Genomic DNA, 22,570 nt, shown 5'->3' with positions numbered 1-22,570 from the left:
ATAGGACTGGAAGGGACCTTGAGAGGTCATCTAGTCCAGTCCCCTGCACTCATGGCAGGACTAAGTATTATCTAGACCAGCAGTGGGCAACCTGCGGCTCATCAGGGTAATCCGCTGGTGGGCCGCGAGACACTGTTTACATTGATTGCCCGCAGGCAAGACCATCCGCAGCTCCCAGTGGCTGCGGTTCACCATTCCCAGCCAATTTATTCCAGTGCTTAATCACCCTGACAGTTAGGTGCAATTTAAGCCCATTGCTTCTTGTCCTATCCTCAGAAGTTAAGAACAATTTTTCTCCCTCCTCCTTGTAACAACCTTTTATGTACTTGAAAACTGTTACGTCCCCTCTCAGTCTTCTCTTTTCCAGACTAAAACCCAATTTTTTCAATCTTCCCTCATATGTCATGTTTTCTAAACCTTTAATCATTTTTGTTGCTCTTCACTGGACTTTCTCCAATTTGTCCACATCCTTCCTGAAATGTGGTGCTCAGAACTGGATACAATACTCCAGTTGAGGCCTAATCAGCACAGAGTAGAGTGGAAGAATTACTTCTCATGTCTTGCTTACAACACTCCTGCTAATACATCCCAGAATGATGTTCGCTTTTAGGTTTTTTTTTGCAACAGTGTTACAATGTTGACTTATATTTAGCTTATGGTCTACTATGACCCCCAGATCCCTTTCCGCAGTACTCCTTCCTAGGCAGTCATTTCCCATTTTGTATGTGTGCAACTGATTGTTCCTTCCTAAATGGAGTACTCTGTATTTGTTCTTACTGAATCTCATCCTATTTACTCCAGACCATTTCTCCAGATCATTTTGAATTTTAATTCTATCGTCCAAAGCACTTGCAACCCCTCCCAGCTTGGTATCGTCTGCAAACTTTATAAGTGTACTCTCTATACCATTATCTAAATCACTGATGCATTTGAGCTGACAATTTGTGCGCCGTGTTGTATGCAGTGTAGTTATAGCCGTGTCAGACCCAGGCTGTCTCTCTCACCAACCAACAAAGTTGGTCCAATAAAAGATATTACCTCACCCACTTTGTCTCTCTAACTTGTGCACCAAGCAGTTTCACCATATTTGATCTGAACAGGACTAGCTATAAAGCCCTGCAAAATGATTCATAAAAGCAACATTGACAGACCCTTACTATAAATGCTACACGCCATCTGGTTAGTGCCACTTGCAGCAACATATCTTTGCTTCCTCCTCTTGCAAACAGAAGACAGTGCATTTTACTTCTCTTTTATATAATGTGACATCAGATCCAGATTAAAGTTTCACCCAGTTACTACAAAGCTGATAAGACTGCTTTCTCACTTAAGATGTGGATAGTGTGAGAGCAGAAATGAAAAAAAGCACCATGGTTCACAAGCTACAATATCGAAGGCCAACAACTGCCATGCAAGAGACCAGAGTTTAGGCCCTAAGAACCAAATCAGACAGCAGTCTTGTCCTATATTGCTGTGAACCTCTGATCAGTTGCAAGGAGTGGCACTGAATGGTTTTGAGCCACATTCAGCTGCTTTGGTTTGAAGGAAAGTCATTAGGTCTCTGAGTGGGAGCAGTTAGAAAAAGCAATTTTTTGTTTGCTGGAGAGAGGGATCAAAAGGTAGAATTTTATTTTAGGGACTTCCAATGGGAAAAAGAATTATAAGTCTGCTAGCCAATACTAAGTCTTCCAATTAAAATACTAAAGAGAAGTTCAAAAGGGTTTACTTATTGCATAACCCCAAATGCCTCTACCTGTAAAGCTTCAGAGGTCTGACCCACTAAGGAACATTGGTACATGTGTCCCTCAAAGCTTGGCTTAGCCTTTCACCACAAGATAGACTGCCCCCAACTGACTAGCAAAGAGAAGTACAAGAAAAAGGTCTGAACTGTTCCAATTCAGAAATTTAAACTTGTGTTAGTAGAGGACTTCTGAAATGGAAGTTGGCAATGAAGATGAGGTCATTGTCACAAGCTTTTCTTTAATGTGACAAACTCAAAGCAAGACTAGAGTTTCAGAGGAAAAGAAGCAGGGAAAAAACAACAAGTACATGCGTGCTTTTAAAGAAAATGTGGAAAACACAGTTCTGCATACTCTGATTGCCCCTACATTTCTACAACAGAACTTTGGTAATTTAAATCTTTTCCATTTAAATCGGTTACATCAAGAGTCACACTAAAAGTACCTGTTATAAGCTGTCCATCATACCAGTATGCATATCTAAGGCTGCAAGCAAAAACTGGAATAGAGTATAAGAAAAAGTTTTGACAACTACCTATCAAAGCCTGGAAAAGGTTGCTCTGGAAGATGGTAATGACACGCTCTATGGAGTTTCTCAGCTGTCTGTCCTCACTTTGGCTCAATTTGGAGCGGTATTCCTCCAGGAGGCGCAGAGCTCGCTGGGTATCTGCAAGCAAAAATAAAACAAAAAATTAATACTAAACACCACCATAACATAAGGGGAAAACTATCAGAACTGCACCAACTTCAGTCAATACAGCAATTCTTTACATCACACCCTCATTAACCCAACTTAAATAACTACCAAGTTCCTCAGAAGTTATTACCAGTTTATAAATTGCACAAGTAGACGTGTTTTTTTCAAAAAGGCAGAAGATTTTTCTAAAGCAGTTTTTTTTTAATGAAAGAATTACGTTGCCCACGTGCACATCTGATAACACTATAGAGCTGCCTACTCCGTAACTGACTCATCTGATCAAAGGATTTCAGTAACAATCTGCACAGCTTCAAACTTGAGAGTCACAAAGGGGGAGGTGCAGATTTCTGCTTGGCTGACACAGATTTCCCCAGTACAAACACAGGTCAGACTCCGTATTACGTGAAAGAAAAAGACTAAAGTGAAACCACTCGCATACGAAACAAACATTTGCATTAGCAGGGGAAATGCGCGCAGCATATCCGCATGCAGGGGCAGCTGTCAACCAACGCCAGTTTAAACAACTGCTCGGGTCACTCCGCGCGGCACCCACCCAGCGCCAGGAGAAAGTTCGCGGGACGCAGCGGCTGCACGCGGCCGGCGGAGCTCCCGCCGCGCGGGGGGCCGCGGGGTCTCACCTTGCTTCCGGACAGGCATGGTGCTCCGCAGCAGCAGCCCGCGCCGAAGCGACCCCGGGGAGTAAGGCACAGCCGGACTCCGGCCGCTCGGCTCGGGCAGGGAGCGCCCGGCCGCCGCCCTCCCAAACTTTGCGCGGGACAAAGACCGGCAGCGAGACCCGACAGCGCGGGCTAGGGCTGCGGCGGGGGCGGCCCGCGCTCTGCCCGGTCCCGCCGGGCTCGGAGGAGCCTGCCCCCACACCCGCGGGCAGGTCGAGACCAGACCCCGGCGGTCCGGAGCGGAGCCGGGACGGGGCAGCCGCCTCGGAACTCAGGCGGCGGCGGCTACCCTCTCGGAGCCCCCCGGGGGAGAAGGGGGCCCGGGCGCTCGAGATTCCCTCACGGCCGCGCGGCGGGGGCTGCTCTCGCGCGCTCCCTCCCACCGCCGCCTCGCTCCGCTGGAAATTCCAAACTTTCCAGCCAAAATGGCGGCCTGGAGGCTGTGGAGAGACTAGCCGCCCCCACGTGACCGGGCCGGCGGCCGCCCAATCAGGAGTCAGCGCGGCTCAGGGCTGGTACCTAAAGGGGGCGGCAAGGTGAGTGCTCCCCGCCAGCTTAAAGGGGCCGCGCCCGCCCCTCCGGAGAGCCGGGCAGGGGCTGCAGCCGCGTGCGGCCCCGCGCGCACGTATGACGTCCAGTCTTTGCAGGAATGCGCCCCGCCGGCTGCCGCGTGTGCGCCCGGGGCAGGGCGCGAAGCCCTCCCGGCAATGGGGCTCGCGGGCTGAGCGCGAGCCTCCAGCCACAGGTGGCCCTTGAATGAGAAACGCAACAGGTGCGGGAATGGCTACCCCCCCCCGCACACACACACACACACACACCCACACCCCTGCAGCGTTTGTTCAGGGCGGTCCGGGCAGGGGCTGCAAAAACCACCAGGGGCCGGTGTGCAGGTGTAGGTCGGAAGCCCGGGCCGTCGCTATAGCCGCGCGAGTTGCTCGCAGGCTGGGGTGGGTCACACACCCAGAAGTACCGAGGTGGGGACCGCAGAACAGGGCAGGCTCCCATTCTTACCGTTATTGGTTGGTCAGCAGTTGTAAAAAGGGCTGTGGGCTGCAAGAAAAATGGCCCTTGTCCTGGGCTATTGCAAAAGTTATTTCTTTAATTACATTCTTGTGGTGCCAGGAGAGTCATACAGTGCTGGGGGCTATAAGATAGTTACACATATTCACACACGCCCTTTGTATTCCCCTAGAATTGAACACCAGTTCAATAGGGGTGCACAACAGGGCCGGCTTTAGGCTGATTCCCCCAATGCCCTGCGCCTAAGGCACCTTTTTAATGTTTTTTTACTCACCCAGCGGCGGACCCGGTCTTCGGCGGCGGGCGGTCCTTCACTCGCTCTGGGTCTTCGGTGGCGGGGGATCCTTCAGTGCCGCGGAAGACCCGAAGCAAGTGAAAGACCCCCCCTCCCCTGCCGAAGTACCGGAACGCCACAGGGTATTCAAATCGGTCCCCACAGTTCCTAAAGCCGGCCCTGGTGCACAAAGTGCTGAAGGCTGCTGGCCTCCTGTCAACACCCAACACACAATTAAAAGCCTATTATAAGGAATTTCTTAGAGACACTCAGGAGTGCAGAAATTAAGGACCATAACCTTATATTTGTGCTGTGGTATGAAAAATTTCAGCAACTCCCATCCCAGAGCATGCAGTGTCTCATCTGATGCAACCTACAGAGGAGAAGCAGGAACTAGTGGGTGAAAATAGCATGTGGCCCTAAAGCACCAGATTTTTAAGGCCAGAAGGGACCATTATGATCTTCTAGTCTAATCTCCTCTATAAGGCAAACTAGAGAATTCTCAACTCTGGAGATTTTCATTACTTGCATCTGAAGAAATGAGGTTCTTACCTATGAAAGCTTATGCTCCCAATACTTATGTTAGTCTCAAAGGTGCCAGAGGACCCTCTGTTGCTTTGAACTTCTTTAGTCCTTTTCTGTAAGTCAAACTTTCCAGACTTCAAATCATTCTTGTAGCTTTTTTTTTTAAAATCCTTTCTAGTTTTTCAATGTCCTTTCACAGTCTGGACATCAGAAATGGACACTGTATTCTAGAATGGTCTCGCCAATGATATACAGAGATGAAATATCACATGATAGAAAAACCATGACCATCAGACAGAATACAAAATGAAGCTGACTTCCAACCTCCTGTGAAAAGTTAACAACTACTCTGTAGGTCTTCACATTAATAATCAATTACATAAATACAAACTAGGAAACAACTGTCTAGGAATGAGTAGTACAGAAAAGGATCTAGGAGACAGTGGATCACCAACTAAATGTAATACTGTTTCAAAAAAAGACAAACATAATTCTGGGATGTATTAGCGGGAGTGTTGTAAGCAAGACATGAAGTAATTCTTCCACTCTACTCAGCACTGATAAGTTCTCAACTGGAATATTGTGTCCAGTTCTGGGCACCACACTTTGGGAAAGATGTGGACAAACTGGAGAAAGTCTAGAGGAGAGCAACAAAAATGATTAAAGGTCTAGAATACATGACCTACTAAGAAAGATTGAAAACAAATTGGATGTGTTTAGTCTGGAGAAGAGAAGACTAAAGGAGGACATGATAACAGTCTTCAAGTATATAAAAAGGTAGTTATAAAGAGGAGTGTGATAAATTGTGCTCCTTAACCACTGAGCACAGGACAAGAAGCAATAGGCTTAAATTGTAGCAAAGGAAATTTAGGTTAGACATTAGGAAAAACTTCCTAACTGAAAGGGCAGTTAAGCACTGAAACAAATTACCTAGGAAGGTTGTGGAATCTCTGTCATCGGAGGTTTTAAGACGAGATTAGACAAATATCTTCCAAGGATGGTTTAGATCAACCTGTTTACCTTTGTGGCCTGCATATGCAGCTCTCTATATGTTTTGTGGGCCTCATCCACACAATATATATACTACCTATATGACACTGTGGATGTCACATGGGCCACAGCTGTGTGCTGATTGGGCTGCAAGTGTCCCGCAGGCCGCAGGTTTATAACCACTGGTCTAGATAATACTTAGTACTGCCTCAGTGCAAAAGAATGGACTAGATAACATATCAAAGTCCCTTCCAGGTCTACATTTCTATGGTTTGCAGAGGCATAACAAGGTCTGGCCTAGCATCAGTGACCTTATATCTATGTGTCTATGCATTTGCTGCCACCCTGACTAAGCAACAACCTCTCTGTGCAGCCACCCACATAACATTCCTGTTCTTAGCAGAGACAAAAGGCATGAGGGCACTTTGCAAAGAATTGAGCTCAGCCAGCATACATGAACTCATAAGGGCACATCAGATTAAAAACAATATGTTTAAACATATAAATTTTCTTGTGAATAATGCTATTGTCAGTGGTCACTACCATAATGTCCCTCACGGTAGAAGTATGACAGGAGTCAATTACAGTGAATGAAAATGGCACTTTTTATTCAGAAAGGCGACACACACCGATTCTTAGCCCCCTGAGTATCTAGCTCTCAGGCTGACCAACATAACCGGCACTACAGTTGCACCACACAGCATCTCCCTAAATCTTGGCCCAGATTACTCAATTATGGAATGGATTACTGACTGCACTGCAATCATTTAACGTTTGCCCATGGGTTACTACCCAGCAGTACCTAAGATACTGCACCTATTCCAGAGGTTCTCAAATTATGGCCTAGGGAGCATTTGTTGGTGGTCTGTGGAGAGCTGGTTGGTCAAATGGTGCTGGCTGCTCATTATCTCTGGCTTATAAATAGCATTAAAAGATGCTAAAAATACATTAAATCATTTCTTAATGTAACTTTATCATATAAGCATTTTTCAGTATTTGCCAAAGTGATATTACATAATCAGACATGGGAAGAGGTTGTGACAGATATGGAAATTTCCTGCAATATTCTTGAAAGACTGTATTGTATTAAGTGTGTGTATTATTGTGGGTTGAGATTGTATGTAACCTTTCTAGGGGGGAGATTTGACAGATACTGCAATGGGGTCCATTGTTTTAAATGAATGGTTTATATATAATTGTGTTCTACACCATGGGGGAAGGCTACCACAGCTCCTCTAGGAATTAAAAACAGCAGGTGGTGACTAAGGTAAATCAGGCAGGTTGTAACCGCTTTCCCATCACCCCACACAGAGGTATCACCTTCTGGACATGCTTGTATGTATTAACTCAAACTGGATTCTCCAGAGACCAACAGACAAAGAAAGGACTTTCAGATAAATAGCCTGAGTTTAATCTGACTTAGGGCTTTCGTTCTGCCCAAGGCAGGGAGCCCAATCTTGCAGAAGGATTGGAAGGACTGACACCTACCAGAGCACAATGTTGGAGTTGGGGGTGACTCTGGTAAGCTTTTTAACATGTGTATAGCATATGTCTTTTATGGTTTTTAATATGTTGCTCTGTAATACTTTCATATTAGGAATAAATGTACTTGCTTAAAAAGAGCCGTATGGTCATTTATAACTGCAGGACATTACACTGTTAATAGCCTCTGGAGAGAAAGCAAAGTGCAATGCTGGCCTTTTAGGCAGACTGGTTTACTATGGATAACACAGAGTAGGCAGGAAACAGTGCAGCTGGGGAAAACCCTGGTCAGGAGGGAAAGAGATCCAGGTCTCTGCCCAAGAGATGATGGCTGAGGAGCAGGGAAACTGCAGTGGGTGCTGTTGGTGGACCAGGTGGGAGGAATACAGATGCAGTTGCCCTGAACTGTGACAGAGATAACCTGCACAATTGTGAATGGGAAGGCAGGTGGCCTGAGAGACAATGAATGCTGGGAAATATTCATGAGACAATATCCATTTTATAATGTGTTCTGTGCTAAAGAAGCTTAAGAATCATTGTCCCCTTCTAAGCATAAGAAATAACTATGGCTTCTCAGATACTAGTGTCTGGTAACTGTGCAAATGTTGACTTCTTAATGGTGATCACTGTTCGATTATTGAAACTAAAAGAACTTTTTAAACCTAATTCACCTTCATTATGTTTGGCTTTTGTTAATTTTTACAGTTCATTCAGCTTATGTAAGCAAAAAGCACTGGTCAGTTTCACTTTTATTTTTAGTCACTTTCACTTTCTGGCTCTCATGCATGAGCACAATCATGTAATTCTTGGGTTGGAAAAATTATGGGGGAATTCAGGAAGGATGTTGATATATTTGAGAGGGTTCAGAGAAAGGTCATGAGAATGATTAAAGAATTGGGAAATATGCTTTATAGTCAAAAGACTCAAGAATCTTCAACTGTTTAAGTCAGTGGTTCTTAACCTATTTACCATTTGTTACCAGTTTTGCCCATTCTGTACTGCTTGTGTCACTTGTGTTTTCATATGGAGCTCTACTCCTCCCTTCTGCAAGTCCACTCCCAATGGAGCTATCCTTCAGGAACTAGGTTCCCCAGGGCTGGGTTCCTCCAGCCCCAGAACCAGATGCGCGCGCACACACCCACACCCACACACACCCCTCTGAGCGGACCCGGTCAATGAGCAGACTGGGTCAAGCAGCACTTCCAGGCTGCCACTCTTATATGCTGCTGGTCTCAGTAGTCTGGGTTGAGCAGCACTTTCAAGCTGCCACCTTCGTATGTCCTAGGTTCAGCATGTCCCTATCCTCACTTTCACGTCACAACTGTTCAGGTAGTAACCCACTTGATGAGCAAACCCCACAGTATTTTTGGGCGCTACAGGGATCTTTAGCTTAGGTAAAAGAAGCGTTGCTGCAGAGTAAATGGGGAAGCTAAAAACATGAAAGAGTAAAGTTCAGAGAGAGAGAGAGAGAGAGAGAAGCAACCAGCTTAACCATAAAAGTTATTTATTGAATAATAGTGATAACGACACAAGGAGGGCTAAACCAACATAACAGTTACATTACTAAAGGTTAATACCTGAGGTAGAAAAGAAAACAGAGAGAGAGAAAGAGAGGGATCTCACCACTTCCATGAAGCTTGAACTGGTCGGGGTTCCCAGTTGATGGTGGTAGCTCAGGGTCCTGAGTGCTGGAGACAGGCAGAGCCCCCAGCATGATCAGTCAGGAGAAGATGGAGTCCCAGTGGAACTGATGCATAGTTTGGATCCAAGCATCAGAATACTTACTGGAGCATGAGTAGGGATTTTTGTAGGGAAAATACAATGGTTCAAGGGAGAACACTAGATTTGTTTATGGGTAAACTGATGACTCAAGGGTTTTCTTTAGGCTAGACAATAAGAGCTGATCACTCCTGGCTATGGGCAGTGTTCCTTCCAAGGAGCTCACAATGCAATTAGGCTGCTTCAGTATTTTGGATATCAATCAAGGATTCATTACTAGAATTGGTCTGATAACTGCTGAGCTGGGTGGGTGCAGGCAGGTTCATTAACATCTGGAGCAGAGATCCCCCATCATGCAGTGCTTCCCTGCTTTTCTGGTCCCAGAGTTCAGTGCGGTTCTTGCCTTGGAATCTCTGTTCTCCATTCTGTAGGCTAATGGAGATGCCTCCCTGTCCCATCTTTAAAAAGAAGAACAGGAGTACTTGTGGCACCTTAGAGACTAACAAATTTATTAGAGCATAAGCTTTCCCATCTTTGATGCAGATGAGGCTAGGGGAGTTGCCTTTATTCTTGTCACCCTTGTCAGGAAGGGTCAAGGTGTATCTCCCACCACCCTTCACTGCTCTCTGCAAGTCTTTTCTCTGATCAGTTTTGGTTCAAGCAGAGGCGGGGGGGGAGTGTCTTTCATGAGTCAGACAGGCTGGATATTGCGCCCTGGTTCCCCAAGAACACAGAGCTGACTAGTATCAATTGTGGGACGCATATGCAGCTCTCTCTGTGTTATGTGGGCCGCATCCACACAATATGTATATTACCTGTATGGACCTGAAGAGTTCACATGGGCTGCATATGAACACCAGAGTTATGAACTGACCGGTCAACCACACACCTCATTTGGAACCAAAAGTACACAATCAGGCAGCAGCAGAGCCCCCCCCCCCCAAAAGCAAATACAGTACCATACTATGTTAAACGTAAACTACTAAAAAAAAAGGGAAAGTTTAAGAAAAAAGATTTGACAAGGTAAGGAAACTGTTTCTGTGCTTGTTTCATTTAAATTAAGATGGTTAAAAGCAGCATTTTTCTTCCGCATACTAAACTTTCAAAGCTGTATTAAGTCAATGTTCAGTTTTAAACTTTTGAAAGAACCATAATGTTTTGTTCAGTCATGAATATTTCAGTTACGAACAACCGCCATTCCCAAGGTGCTCATAACTCTAAGGTTCTACTATACATGGGGAACAGAAATTTTATAATACAGGGCTCTTCAGTCTAGCAGACAAAGGTATAACATGATCCAATGGCTAGAAGCTAGATAAATTCAGACTGGAAATAAGGTGTAAATTTTTAACAGGGTAATTAACCACTGGAACAATTTACCAAAGATCATGTTGGATTTTCCATCACTGGCCATTTTTAAATCAAAATTGGATATTTTTCTGAAAGATCTGCTCTAGGAAATATTTTGGGAATGTTCTGTCACCTGTATTGTACAGGAAGTCAGACTAGATGATCACATTGGTCCTTTCTATGAATCTATGATATGGGAGGAACATGCATACAGGAAGGAGAAGAGCAGATGCTGCTAAGTAGTGCTATGGAAAAAAAAATCAATGATAGAGCCAACATGAGGGATCAACAAGCCAGGAAGCAATTATTCAAACCTTATTGCACCTGAGAGAATACTGTTAAGTTCCCAGCATTTCTATTTCAGCTATAGGAATAAACTGTTAGGATAAAGTTATTGTATGGTGGGCCATGAATGCTCACAAAATTGGGGTTGGGATGCAGGAGGGGGTGTGGACTCTAGTTGGGGGTGCGCGCTCCGGGATGGGGTCAGAAATGAGGCATTCAGAGTGCAGGAGGGGGCTCTGGGCTGGGTCATGGGGTGCGGAGGGGGTGATGGCTCCAGCTGGGGGTACAGGCTCTGGGGTGGGGATGGGGATGAGGAGTTTGGGATGCAGGAGGGTGCTCAGGGCTGGGATTGAGGGGTTCGGGGGGGGGATCAGGGCTGGGGCAGAGAATTGGGGTGTGGGGAGAGGCTCAGGGGTGCAGGTTCTGGGCGATGTTTACCTCAAGCGGCTCCCAGAAGCAGTGGCTTGTCCCTTCTCCGGTTCCTACGTGGAAGGGGCCATTGGAGCGGGGCCATTGGAGCCACGTGGAGCAGCCCCCGAACCTGCTTCCCCGCTGGAGTGCTGAGCCCCAGACCCCGCTCCCCAGTGGGAGCTCGAGGGCTGGCTTAAAACGGCTGGCAGGCTGGATCCAGCCTGCGGGCCGTAGTTTGCCCACCCCTGCCTTATAGCTATCCTCCATGGCTCCTGAGCAAGTTAACAAGATACAGTTGCTGCTTTCCAAAATACAGTCCCCCATTCTATAAGACTGGTCTACATTCTTTGCATCCAGACATATGACCTTACATTTGACTGTATTAAAACACATTTTGTTTCAATGGGACCAGGTTCCCAAACAATCCAGATCGCTCTGTATGACTGCCCTTCCTCATCATTAACTACCACTCCACCAATCTTTGTGTCATCTGCAAATTTTATCAGCAGTGATTTTATATTTACTTGATGATCACTGACAAAAATAGTGAATAATGTTGAGCCTAGAAACATCCCCCATTCGATTATGATTTTCTATGGACAAGTACTTTTTAAGGCCTGTCAGTCAGCTTGATCTTAATCCATTTACTGTTTGCTTTATTGATATTGTATAGAGCTGGCTTTTTAATCAGAATGTCATGCGGTACTAAGTCAAGTGCCTTACAAAACTCTAAGTACATTACATCTCTGCAGTTACCTTTATCATGAAAATTGTAATCTCATGAAAAATTATATCAGATTTGTTTGAAAAGATGTATTTTCTATTATTATATTCCTATCTGTTAATTCTTTATTAATTGAATCTCATATCAGCTTGTCCATTATTTTGCCTGGGATTGTTACTGGGTTATCCTGCATGTACTTTTTGAATATGGGCAGAACATTAGCACTCTTACAGTCTTCTGGAATTTCCATGGTATTCCAAGATTTAGTAAAAACTAACACCCATGGACCAGACATCACTTCAACCAGCTCTTTGAGGACTCTTGGGTGCAAGTGGTCTGGGTCTGTTAATTTAAAAATGCTTATCCTTAGTAGATGCTGTTTAACATCCTACGTAATTACTAATGGACTGGGAAGTAAATCATCCTCATGTATACGAGTACATCATCCTGCTTCTCTAAGTACAGTACAAAAATATTTTTGAGCACTTCAGCCTCATCTGCATTAACAACAAATTTACCATCTCTGTCTAGTAATGGGCCCATTACACTGTTAGGAATTCTTTTATTCTGGATATACTTAAAATCCATCTTGTTTTCTTTGTCCATGCCTTCTATGGAGTTTTCCCTAATGTCTATAGCTTCCCTCTACACCTCATAACTTCTAATTGATTCAATAATAATGGGGGATTTCAGCTATCCCCATATTGACTGGGTACATGTTACCTCAGAACGGGATGAAGAGATAAAGTTTCTTGACATCTTAAATGACCTCTTTTTGGAGCAGCTAATCCTGGAACCCACAAGAGGAGAGGCAATTCTTGATTTAGTCCTAAGTGGAGCACAGGATCAGGTCCAAGAGGTGACTATAGCTGGACCACTTGGTAACAGTGACCACAGCAGCCCAACACTGTAGCATTTAATTTCAGAAAGGGGGACTACACAAAAATGAAGAGGTTAGTTAAATAGAAATTAAAATGTACAGCGCAAAAAGTGAAATCCCTGCAAGGTTCATGGAAACTTTTTAAAAGACACCATGATAGAGGCTCAACTTAAATGTATACTCCAAATTAAAAAACATAGTAATAGAACAAAAAAAGTGCCACCATGGCTAAACAATAAAGTAAAAGAAGCAGGGAGAGGCAAAAAGGCATCCTTTAAAAAGTGGAAGTTAAATCCTATTGAGGAAAATAGAAAGGAGCATAAACTGTGGCAAATGAAGTGTAAAAATATAATTAGGAAGGCCAAAAAAGAATTTGAAGAACAGTTAGCCAAAGACTCTAAAAGTAATAGCAAAAAATGTTTTAACTACATCAGAAGCAGGAAGCCTGGGGCCACTGGATGATTGAGATGCTAAAGGAGCACTCAAGGACAATAAGGACATTGCAGAGAAACTAAACGAATTCTTTGCATCAGTCTCCATGACTGAAGATGTGAGGGAGATTCCCAAATCTTAGCCATTCTTTGTAGATGACAAATCTGAGGAACTGTCCCAGATTGAGGTGTGATAAGAGGCAGTTTTGGAACAAACTGACAAACTAAACATTAAGAAGTCACCAGGACCAGATGGTATTCACCCAAAAGTTCTGAAGGAACTCAAATGTGAAATTGCAGGACTACTAACAGTAGTTTGTAACCTATCATTTAAATCAGCTTCTGTACCAAATGACTGGATGATAGCTACTGTGATGCCAATCTTTTAAAAGGGCTCCAGAGGTGATCCCGACAATTACAGGCCAGTAAGCCTGACTTCAGTACAAGGCAAACTGGTTGAAACTATAGTAAAGAACATAATTGTCAGACACATAGATGAACATAATTTGTTGGGGAAGAGTCAACATGGTTTTTGTAAATGGAAATCATGCCTCAACAATCTACTAGAATTCTTTGAGGGGGTCAACAAGCATGTGGAGAAGGGGGATCCAGTGGCTATAGTGTACTTAGATTTTCAGAAAGCCTTTGACAAGGTCCCTCGCCAAAGGCTCTTAAGCAAAGTAAGCTGTTATTGGATAATAGAGAAGGTCCTCTTATGGATTGGTAACTGGTTAAAAGATAGAAAACAAAGGGTAGGAATAAATGAGTAGTTTTCATAATGGAGAGAGGTAAATAGTGGTATCCCCCAAGGGTCTGTCCTGGGCCCAGTCCTATTCAACATATTCATAAATGATCTGGAAAAAGGGGTAGTAAACAGTGAGGTGGCAAAATTTGCAGATGATACAAAACTACTCAAGATAGTTAAGTACCAGGCAGACTGCGAAGAGCTACAAAAGGATCTCACAAAACTGGGTGACTGGGCAACAAAATGGCAGATGAAATTCAATGTTGATAAATGCAAAGTAATGCACGCTGGAAAACATAATCCCAACTATACATATAAAATGATGGGGTCTAAATTAGCTGTTACCACTCAAGAAAGAGATCTTGGAGTCATTGTGGATAATTCTCTGAAAACATCCAATCAATCAATGTGCAGTGGCAGTCAAAAAGTGAACAGAATGTTGGGAATCATTAAGAAAGGGATAGATAAGAAGACGGAAAATATCATATTACCTCATGGTACACCCACATCTTGAATACTGTGTGCAGATGTGGTCGCCCCATCTCAAAAAAGATATATTGGAATTGGAAAACATTCAGAAAAGGGCAACAAAAATGATTAGGGTATGGAATGGCTTCCGTATGAGGAGAGATTAATAATACTGGAACTTTTCAGCTTGGAAAAGAGACGACTAAGGGGGGATATGATAGAGGTCTATAAAATAATGACTGGTATGGAGAAAGTAAATAAGGAAGTGTTATTTACTCCTTCTCATATCACAAGAACTAGGGGTCACCAAATGAAATTAATAGGCAGCAGATTTAAAACAAACAAAAGGAAGTATTTTTTCACACAACACACAGTCAACCTGTGGAACTCCTTGGCAGAGGATGTTATAATCTTTGCCTTCACAACAGGATTCAAAATAGAACTAAATAAGTTCATAGAGGATAGGTCCATCAATGGCTATTAGCCAGGATGGACAGGGATAGTGTCCCTAGCCTCTGTTTGCCAGAAGCTGGGAATGGCCGATAGGATGGATCTGTTCATTCCCTCTGGGGCACCTGGCATTGGCCACTGTCGGAAGACAGGATACTGAACTAGATGGACCTTTGGTCTGACCCAGTGTGGCCGTTCTTATGTTTTTATGAGTAGAGCTGAGGGGAGAGAGGTGATTTGGGTCCTCTGTTCTCCCTTCTTATAGGATCATCTCCAGATGGGGTTGAGGCGACAGCAAGTCTGTTTGCCAAGATGTAAATTTCTCGCTCACACCCCTCTTCCTGCCAAAGAATGGCCGCTTAATCAGGTGATAGTCCATTTGATTTTGCCGACACCTGGCTGAGGCATCAGTTTGCCTTTTGTCTCTGAAGAACTGGTTTGGGCTGCTTCCCCAGATTTGAACTATGCCTTAGTAAAATCTTATAACTTTACGTACAATGTTCCCACATATATTTTACCAGGACAGTAAAGATCAGCAAATTATGAGTTTTCTAATGATATCTCACAAGGCATACAAAATTTATCATAGTCTTGTAAAAGTGGTGAACACAAGGGTACAGTCTGTCGTAGGCCATCACAAACAAATTACAAATTTCATCCCTTCACCTTCTTAGCCCTTCTGTTCATGATACCCTGGATTTGAGTTAGTACAAAATTTCCCCTTAGCACACTTCTCTTGAGTTGTTTGTTTAACATCCTCACAACTGCCCAGTTAGTGCTGGACTATTGAATGTTATAGAATCATAGAATATCAGGGTTGGAAGGGACCTCAGGAGGTCATCTAGTCCAACCCCCTGCTCAAAGCAGGACTAATTCCCAACTAAATTATCCCAGCCAGGAATTTGTCAAGCCGGTCCATAAAAACCTCCAAGGAAGGAGACTCCACCACCTCCCTCGGTAACCCATTCCAGTGCTTCACCACCCTCCTAGTGAAATAGTGTTTCCTAATATCCAACCTAGACCTCCCCCACTGCAACTTGAGACCATTGCTCCTTGTTCTGTCATCTGCCACCACTGAGAACAGCCGAGCTCCATCCTCTTTGGAACCCCCCTTCCGGTAGTTGAAGGCTGCTATCAAATCCCCCCTCATTCTTCTGTTCTGGAGACTAAACAATCCCAGTTCCCTCAGCCTATCCTCATAAGTCATGTGCTCCAGACCCCTAATCATTTTTGTTGCCCTCTGCTGGACTCTTTCCAATTTTTCCACATCTTTCTTGTAGTGTGGGGCCCAAAACTGGACACAGTACTCCAGATGAGGCTTCACCAATGTCGAATAAAGAGGAACGATCATGTTCCTCGCTCTACTGGCAATGCCGCTACTTATACAGCCCAAAATGCCGTTAGCCTTCTTGGTAACAAGAGCACACTGTTGACCCATATCCAGATAGATTATCTTCCTGATAGATTTCTGCTCCCTAGGGGAATATGGCAAATACTACTGGATCATAGTGAACGTCTAGAAATGGGGCTCTACTGCAGGAAATATGGCTGTCCTCATACCTGTACTATTCTTCTAAGGCAGTGATACCCAAACTGTGGGCACAACTCCCTGAGGAGCACAGAGGAACATTCGGGGGTCCAGCAGGTCTGGCCCAGTCCCCACGGGGCAGAGAGGGAGCACAACCCAGCCCTGCACACAGCTGCGGCCCCAGCCCCACCCCCAGCGGTAGCCCCAGCCCCCTTATCCCTGTCCATAACCCCCCCATGTCCCCGTTCCTGGACCAGGGGGGTGCAGACAGGGTAAAGGGGGTGCAACCATGAAAAGATTGGGGACCAGTGTTCTAAGGGAACAAACAAATGGTGACAGAGAGGAAGTGAAACATCACACCTATCTGCTAATGCTATTCTTTTCTCTTGCAAACCCCTTCCTGGTTCTCCATCACACAGATTTCTGTGTTTTTTTCATTCACAGAAACTTTTAATTGCAACACCTGAATACAAAGAAGACTACTCAGGGCTGAATTCTGCTCTCAGTTACAAGATTGCAACACCGGTTGAACTTGCTGGAAGTGGCAACTGTGTAACTGAGGCTAGAATTTAGCCCTTTGCAGGGAAATCTATTGGATTTCTGTAGCACTAATATCCCGGATATATGGCGTTTTCACTATACAGCAAAAAGTACATTTAACTATAAATATTGTAACCTTATGCATCAGAATATTCCTTGATCTAAAATGGCATTTCCAGGGTAACCATAAATCATTTAGTGTCATCCATTTAGAAACAGAATTTTCCATTGAACATGTGCCCCAGTCCTGAAATTAAACCTATGAGGCTGTATGTAGTACAGAGGTCTGCCTGCACAGATCCAATTGCAGAACTTGAGCCTTCATATTGTCTGTTTGGGGGAGGGACAGTCTTTTTCCGTATCTCCTGTGAAGCAACTGTTGGGCATTATTATGAAATAATAATATTAAATTAAATGAGGACCAGATTGCAATTGCCTTTTTTATTCTGAGTACCTTACACCATGACTAGTCCATGACTAGTGAACTCAATGGGACAACTTATGGAGTAAGGTACTACTCAAAGGAATCATAACCTATTTCTTACTGGGGAGTTCTGCTTAAATGGAAGCATGATATGGCAAAATATTTCTATCCTCTCTTTGTAATACTGAAACAAACAGGCATATCTAATTCTCATGAGACTTGTAAAATGAAAACTATTCTCTTCATAAAAATATAAGATTATTGTGCCACATAAAACCACATAAAAAGTCATGCATATGCATGTCACATATGAAACCTTACTGGTGTTTTTTGACCGATAATTTTCCCATCTGTGTTATATACTGTTGTTTTGTATAAATTAGAAGTGGCCACTTATAACATGAAGAAGAAAGCTTAATGAATTGTAAGAATCAGTATAATATGCTCTCAGCTCCTATAAATAACTTGAGTGAATTCCTCTTAGCAAAATCACAGTTTTATTACCATCACAATTGAACTCTTAAAGGACCATCTTAATCATTTCTCATTATTTTCTTGTAACCTTACTTGCACAGAGAAGCCAGTGCCCCTGCATGCCCACACCTTTCTGTTTACACATTTTCACATCTAGTAAGTCATAGGAGTTCAAAATATTTATTTCAGAATGTATTGAACCCTATCTCTGTTTTGGCCTCAAACTTGAACCCTTAGCCTCACCTAACTGGAGCTGGATCTGAGCAGTGCCTCATCGGCACATGTCCAGCGATCCTTGTATTTTTGCAACTAGCCGAGTCTCACTGAGTATGACCATAGAAGAATATATGTCCTTGTTTTCATGGAGGAAGAGACAGAATTAGTATTTGTATATACATTTCTACAATTGGGTACTTTATGTATTTTACGGTTACTTGAGGAATTGTTGAATTAAGACTATACTAGCATGTGTTTAAGGTCATCTGTCATTCATTTGCCTTGGGTACCATAGGATCATTGCCAAGTCCGGGACACTTAATCTTTATTTAGGGACAGTTGACAATCCCACTATACTGTAGGTTTTATTTCCCAGTAATCTCAAACAATTAAAAACCACAGTGAATTTGCAATACATATTTGGCTTGTAATTAATTTTCAATGTGTTTATTTGATTTGATAATGTTGTGTATTACAATATAGAGGGATTTCTATTAACATGTGGAATTCAGTTGCTGTCTGGTACCACCCAATTGCTTTCTGCACGGCTGTCAAATATCAGAAACAAAAGTCTATGAAGCAAGATATATCCATTCATCTAAATGCCATCAATTACCATCAAGATGATATGCATCAAACTGCATCTTCCTCCACATTTTCTATTATCAGGACCACATTATATAATAGCAGCTGAACAACTTCTTACTTGACTTCCTGATATAAAGATACACATAATTATATAACCTGCCTATTTTAACTTTCCAAGTCAAATTAAGCAGGTATGTTGGCATTCCATACAGTCTGTCTGTGTGAAAAATTAACCTAGGAGGCAACATGTAGGAGCCAGAGTGAATTAATTTAGCAGTGATGGTTTTGTCCTATGAGAAGTACAGCAGTCACTTTGGTACTTGCCTGATATGTGCATCTGTCTAATAGTTGCAGCTGTCTTTGGGAAATGAATTACTGAAACTCACTTATACAACCAAGCGAACTCCACTTCAAGTGATATCTATTAAAAATAAACGTAAAACCTCACACAATATAAACCCGTTAAAAAACAAACCAGAATATATAACCCAATAGGAAGCTGTAAACAAATGCTAGAGGCATGTAACCAGTCTGTAGTTCTGAAGTGCACCTCCCCATACGGAGCCCTAGAGGCATTCAGACATGGAGAAGCAGAAGGTCTCCTGGAGCTTCTTGGTTCACAGGAGGCAGTGCAGTCTGTGACATCCCTTTAAGAGTAACAGGTTTCAGTGGTAGCCATGTAAGTCTGTATCAGAGAAAAAAAGAAACGCGAGGAGTCCTTGTGGCATCTAAGGCCTGGTCTACACTAGGCGTTTATGTCGAAGTTAGCGCCGTTACATCGAATTAACCCTGCACCCGTCCACACCGCGAAGGTATTTAGTTCGACATAGAGGTCTCTTTAATTCGACTTCTGTACTCCTCCCCGACGAGGGGAGTAGCGCTAAATTCGACATGGCCATGTCGAATTAGGCTAGGTGTGGATGGAAATCGACGCTAATAGCTCCGGGAGCTATCCCACAGTGCACCACTCTGTTGACGCTCTGGACAGCAGTACGAGCTCGGATGCTCTGAACTGCCACACAGGAAAAGCCCCGGGAAAATTTGAATTTGAATTCCTTTTCCTGTCTGGCCAGTTTGAATCTCATTTCCTGTCTGGACATCGTGGCGAGCTCAGCAGCACTGGCAACGATGCAGAGCTCTCCAGCAGTGATGGCCGTGCAATCTCAGAATAGAAAGAGGGCCCCAGCATGGACTGATCGGGAAGTCTTGGATCTCATCGCTGTGTGGGGCGATGAGTCCGTGCTTTCCGAGCTGCGATCCAAAAGACGGAATGCAAAGATCTATGAGAAGATCTCTAAAGACATGGCAGAGAGAGGATACAGCCGGGATGTAACGCAGTGCCGCGTGAAAATCAAGGAGCTGAGACAAGGCTACCAGAAGACCAAAGAGGCAAACGGACGCTCCGGATCCCATCCCCAGACATCCCGTTTCTACGAGGCACTGCATTCCATCCTCGGTGCGGCCGCCACCACTACCCCACCAGTGACCGTGGACTCTGAGGATGGGATAGTGTCCACGGCTGGATCCTCGGACATGTTAGCGGACGGGGAAGATGAGGAAGGAGATGAGGAGGACGAGGCAGTCGACAGCGCTCACAACGCTGATTTCCCCGACAGCCAGGATCTCTTCATCACCCTTACAGAGATCCCCTACCAACCCTCCCCAGCCGTTACCCCGGACACAGAATCTGGGGAAGGATCAGCCAGTAAGTGTTGTAAAAATCTAAACATTTATTTGTAACAGAACAGGAATATTAACAATTTAAAAAATGGGTTTCTCATGATTAGTTTGATTAGCTTAACGGTTCAGTCATGGGCAGTGCAACTATTGAAAAAAAATCTAGCAATGTCCGGTTTTGCATGATTGTCCTGCCCAAGCCGCTCTACTGGTTAGTCACTGCTACAGCAGCTACAGTAAAATGCGGTCTATATGTCCGGGGATGGAGCAGAAATCCTCCTGTGACATCTCGAGGAAGCTCTCCTGGAGGTAATTGGAAATCCGCTGCATTAGGTTCTTGGGGAGAGCGGCCTTATTGGGTCCTCCGTAGTAGGACACGTTGCCACGCCACGAGACAAGCAAGTACTCTGGAATCATTGCTCTGCACAGCATGGCGGCATACGGCCCTGGTCTTTGGAGGCTTTCCCGGAGCATTCGCTCTTTCTCGCTGTCAGAGATCCTCATGAGGGTGATGTCGCTCATGATGACCTGCTTTGAATGAGGTAGGGGAATGTTAGTGTTGGGACTGCTTTGCCGTTCCTTTACAGAACTGTAACCGCTGGTTTGCAGCCACGCGGTGGAGGCGGGAGAGGGGCAGCCGAAAGGGATCGTTCCCGGGGACAGCCGCGAGGGTGTGGGACAGGAGCAGACTTCCTGCTTGCCGAATTGCTGGCAGCAGGGACCGACATTGATTTCAATGTGAAATGAGGCCATTGCTAATATTAAAGTTTTAAGCTGCCACAAGTCTACGGCTTACCATGTCTGCCTGCAACAGAAATTCCGTTCTCCTGAGAGGCTTCTCAAATGTGCTGTAGAAGACCCCAGGCACTGAATGCGAAGGCCGAGAATTCGACCTTGTGCTGAGTGCGCATGTGATAGGTGCTGTGCATGGTCTTGTTCACAGAGAAAGACTATGTTCTTTGTTCACAACTACATTTATCTTTCTGAGGAATTCACTCCCTTTTTCCCATTCCCACAGCCCCATCTGCGACTGTCTCACAACCTAGCCTGTCATCACACTCCCAGAGGCTAGCGCGGATTAGGCATAAGAAGAAGAGGACACGGGAGGACATGTTCTCGGAGCTTATAGCCTGCTCCAGAGCCCAGGCAGCACAGCAGACCCAGTGGCGGGAGAACTTGACCCGAATGCACCAAGCCAACATGGATCGGGAGGAGAGGTGGCGTCAGGAAGACCAGCAGGCGACTCAAACCCTGCTTGGACTAATGAGGGAGCAAACGGACACGCTCCGGCGCCTTGTGGATGTTCTGCAGGAACGGAGGCAGGAGGACAGAGCCCCGCTGCAGTCCATCTCTAACCGCCCTCCCCCGCCACCAAGTCCCATACTCCCCTCACCCAAAGTGCACAGAAGGAGAGGCGGCAGAGTCCCTGCTAACTCTCACTCCACCCCTGCAGAGAGCTCGAGCAGCAGAAGGCTCTCATTCCCCAAAATTTGACAAGTTCTTTCCTTCCCGCCTGACACAAGCCCCCGTCCAAGTTTCACTTTCCCAGTTCCATGTTTGGTTGATAATAAAAAATACGTTTCTGTTAACTACTGTTTCCATCATGTTCTTTTGGAGGAGGGGGGGATAGGGGGTTGGTAATTCGACAGGACAGTCACCTTTGGCAGGGTATATAGTCGGGGGCAGGCACAGCAGCAGGGCACATACATAGTGCAGTGATGCAGTGACTAGTTACCCTGGTTAGTCTGGGAGGTTGTTTTCATGTTATGTGGTGGGGGGTGGGTTGCTCTGTGACTTTGTGGCAGGGGAGGGCAGTTACAGATCTTAAGCGGCGGTCCTTAGGCAGGATCACAGAGCCACACAGCAGGGGATCTGTAACCGTCCTCCCCCTGCCACAAAGTCACATAGACCCCCCCATACACACAGTCCCTATCAGGAGGGGTGACAGGCTCCGTTGAAACAACCATCCCACCGCAGCGGAGCCTGTCAATCCTTGAGTTTAGAAGCTGCATTCGCGCCACTACAGTACACCCGCTCCGCACCACAGTCTGCGTCCCAGTTTTAAAAAATTCCCGCGAATACAGTATTAAAGAAAACGGTGTGCTTTAACAAAGTAGAACTATTTTTATTTTGAAACGTGTGTTGGAAGTGGGGTGAAGGGGGTATGTAACTGGATAGGATAGTCAACATTAACTGGGTAAAGAAACGGGGGCAGGTTTAGCTTCTCAATACACAAACTTTAAAGTCACAGGTTAC

At 44.7% G+C, this 22,570-nt stretch overlaps 1 protein-coding gene across 12 annotated transcripts in view; it reads right to left on the bottom strand.

Annotated features, from left to right (window-relative positions):
* The window catches only part of DLG1 (discs large MAGUK scaffold protein 1), a 498,578-nt gene that overhangs the window by 359,663 nt on the left and 116,345 nt on the right, over positions 1-22,570 (bottom strand). For 4 of the 12 annotated variants that reach the window (XM_054039240.1, XM_054039233.1, XM_054039238.1 and 1 more), the window contains exons 1-2: positions 3,075-3,625; positions 2,275-2,406 (exon numbers count right to left, since the gene is read on the bottom strand). In XM_054039240.1, the coding sequence (XP_053895215.1) occupies positions 2,275-2,406; positions 3,075-3,093 (151 nt within the window). In that variant the 5' untranslated portion in view covers positions 3,094-3,625. Of the gene's footprint in view, positions 1-2,274; positions 2,407-3,074; positions 3,627-22,570 lie in introns of those variants that run through there. The other 8 variants (XM_054039230.1, XM_054039232.1, XM_054039237.1 and 5 more) reach the window with 5 other exon arrangements.

This window comes from Malaclemys terrapin, chromosome 9, assembly GCF_027887155.1.
Source record: "Malaclemys terrapin pileata isolate rMalTer1 chromosome 9, rMalTer1.hap1, whole genome shotgun sequence".
NCBI classification, from domain to species: Eukaryota; Metazoa; Chordata; order Testudines; family Emydidae; genus Malaclemys; species Malaclemys terrapin.
The sequence above is the reverse complement of the archived record's forward strand: the minus strand, read 5'-3'. Positions and strand labels throughout refer to the sequence as shown.